This window comes from Pteropus alecto, unplaced genomic scaffold, assembly GCF_000325575.1.
Source record: "Pteropus alecto unplaced genomic scaffold, ASM32557v1 scaffold7, whole genome shotgun sequence".
In the NCBI taxonomy this organism is placed as follows: Eukaryota; Metazoa; Chordata; class Mammalia; order Chiroptera; family Pteropodidae; genus Pteropus; species Pteropus alecto.
In genome coordinates, this window is record NW_006494614.1 from 33,543,208 (window position 1) to 33,545,726 (window position 2,519).

At 51.0% G+C, this 2,519-nt stretch overlaps 1 protein-coding gene and 1 long non-coding RNA gene across 10 annotated transcripts in view; one reads left to right on the top strand and one right to left on the bottom strand.

Moving 5' to 3' along the window:
• LOC107196772 overlaps positions 1-2,487 on the bottom strand; it is a 26,691-nt gene extending 24,204 nt beyond the window's left edge. For all 9 annotated transcript variants that reach the window (XR_003044393.1, XR_003044400.1, XR_003044401.1 and 6 more), the window contains exon 1: positions 342-2,487. This is a non-coding gene — a long non-coding RNA (uncharacterized LOC107196772). The remainder of the gene's footprint in view (positions 1-341) is intronic.
• Positions 1-2,519, top strand: part of TRAM2 (translocation associated membrane protein 2) — a 69,371-nt gene continuing 66,852 nt past the window's right edge. The window contains exon 1 of the mRNA XM_006926440.2: positions 1-123. Coding sequence (XP_006926502.1) covers positions 4-123 — 120 coding nt within the window. The 5' untranslated portion in view covers positions 1-3. The remainder of the gene's footprint in view (positions 124-2,519) is intronic.

Sequence of the window (2,519 nt, forward strand, 5' to 3'; positions counted from 1 at the left end):
GCCATGGCTTTCCGCAGGAGGACGAAAAGTTACCCGCTCTTCAGCCAGGAGTTCGTCATCCACAACCATGCGGACATCGGCTTCTGCCTGGTGCTCTGCGTCCTCATCGGGCTTATGTTCGAGGTGAGCGAGACTGGGGAAGGGGGGTGCCCTTTCTTGTGCGACGCCCGGCAGATCCCTGCAGGTCCCCGGGATCCTCGTCTGAGCTGGGACGCGGGGCTGCCATGTACGTTTTCTGCACCCCTGGCTTTGTGCACTGTACCCCGTTGGCCTCCTAGTCAGCCCAGACACCACCTCCCTCCCCCACCCCCGCCAGCTCCGCGGACCCCTTGGGCACCCACCATATCCTGCAGCTCTCTCTGCAGCTCTGAATCCTACGCGTGGCCTCGAACCAACCGCAGCACTGCCACTCTGGCCCGACCAGTGGGGTTTCCTTTCTGGTGTCCGGGAGCCAAGCCCGGAGACTCCCAGACCCGCAGTCATTGCACAACTCCGTCTCCCAAGAGGAGGCTGCCAGCTCTTCCGGGCTTTTCCAGTGGGAGGGACCCCGACCCTTTTCCACCTCCCACCGTATTTTCAGGGTCTTTTGCATCTTCAGTTTTGGAACGTTGCTAGGAGTCTTCACGTGGTGCCCTGGCCCCATACCAGCAGTGCCCTTCTGCCGCCCTCCCCACGCGGCCCCTCCACCTTTTTTTGCTCTTGCCTAAAACGCCAGTTTTCATATACCCTTTATCACTCTGTGGACTGTTCCTTTAGATCCGTCTTTGGTGGACCCAGAGCTTCTCCCCGTTACAGGGCCAAGGATAGGGACCGGGATGCCCTCAGCTTTTAGGGAAAAGGTGATGCTCTCAGAGCTGTGAGAGTATCAGGGAGAAGACGGAGTCCTACCCACCCCACAGCCACGAGCTACTGCAGGCCTCACAGAGCTGAGACTTTTAGTAAACCCCAGGGGGTCAGGATCCCAAGGGTGTGATGGAAAAGGACTTCCTGCACCCAAGAGAGGGAAAAAACTGATATTCAAAAATGAGAAGAACTGGAGGAAACTGAGTATAGGGCTTGCTGTGGTATATCTTGTCTCAAGAGTGAGATACGTCAGTGACACTCCCGTCACTATCACAGTGGTCTTCTCTGAGGCAGAGCCTTGTCCTCCCTTGTGGGTAGGGTTGCTTATCTGCATTCTCAGGAATAGGATTAGGAAGCTGTAACCATTTGTAAACTAACTTGTAGATGGAGAATTCCTAGTGTGGCTAATTTCTCCTTCTGTGTCTCTGTCTCTGGGCTCCCTATCCCCTCTCTATGGATGACAAGGGTCCTACTTGGCCAGTGAAGCTGTCCTCAAGCTGGAGACATTCTTGTGGTGGCCGAGTCGGGGTTAGATGGGTGAAGGTCCCTGGCTGGGCTTCAAGGTCTGTGGGAAATAAACCTGAGACTAGGATTGGGATCTGCTCTTCAGGTCTTGGTAGTGCTCCTTTATTTCAATCCCTCCCTTCTTTCTCCCATCCCTGCAGCTCTAACGATATATTGGAAAGGGCTTTGTCAAGCCAGGGTTGTTCCTGTGTCCTAGTCCCTGCTCTGTCACGAGTCTTTCTCTGCTGCCTCAGTTTCCCCATTGTTAGTAAAAACTATCTTTCTCATGGGCTTATTGTAAGATTTAACTGAGATCATGTAAGCAACAAAAGCCGTAACATATTCTACAAATGTGAAAAGTCACTTACTCCTGAGGTCCTGGTATTATTTATCATAATAATAGTTTAACAAAATAAGAGAGAATATGTTTTGTCCAGCAAATACCCTCTGTCCTATTTGTATCTATTTGCTGTCCTCCATTCTAAGAGGCCTCCCAGTGCCGTGTCACCAGTCTTGGAGGGTGTGGTTGGAAAGACACACGTGACAGCTGTAGACCTCATAGCCACACGCTCTGCAGCCAGCGAAGTCTCTTGCATAGCCTTATGGTTCTCTCTGATGTATTTCTGGCATTTGTTAAGATTTGTGGCTCTACTTGCTCTATCTTTGTTCAAAAAGAGCTGCCTAATATTTAAGCTTGGTACATCCTGCCTTCCCTGCAGGATGTCCAGTGTATTAAACCTGGCATTCTGAGAGTTGAAAAATACTAGGAGCCGTTACTCCGAGTACCTAACAAAAGAGAAAGGCCCAAAGAAGGAAACAACAACAACAACAACAACAAAACTTTTCTCCACCTTTTGTTGGATTTGGACTAGGGAGTATGGAACAGGCCTTGGCTGACATACTTGCAGGCTCCCTCTTCCTACGACCCTCATCCTGTAGAACCTTGGACCTGTGTCTCTGGGCTTACAGGGCAGGAGTCTCGTTCTGGAAAGTACATTGTGGGATTGCTGGTATGTGCTGGTCTGGGAGAAGGAGGGTTGTGCAGCACCTCCCTTATGAAGGATGTGTGTCCTGCTGTGCTATGTATATAGTAGATTCTCATTGTCTATACCTGCTGAGTCTCCACAGAGATAGGTATTTGGAAGGGAACTCAGATTTTTGGAACTCTGCTT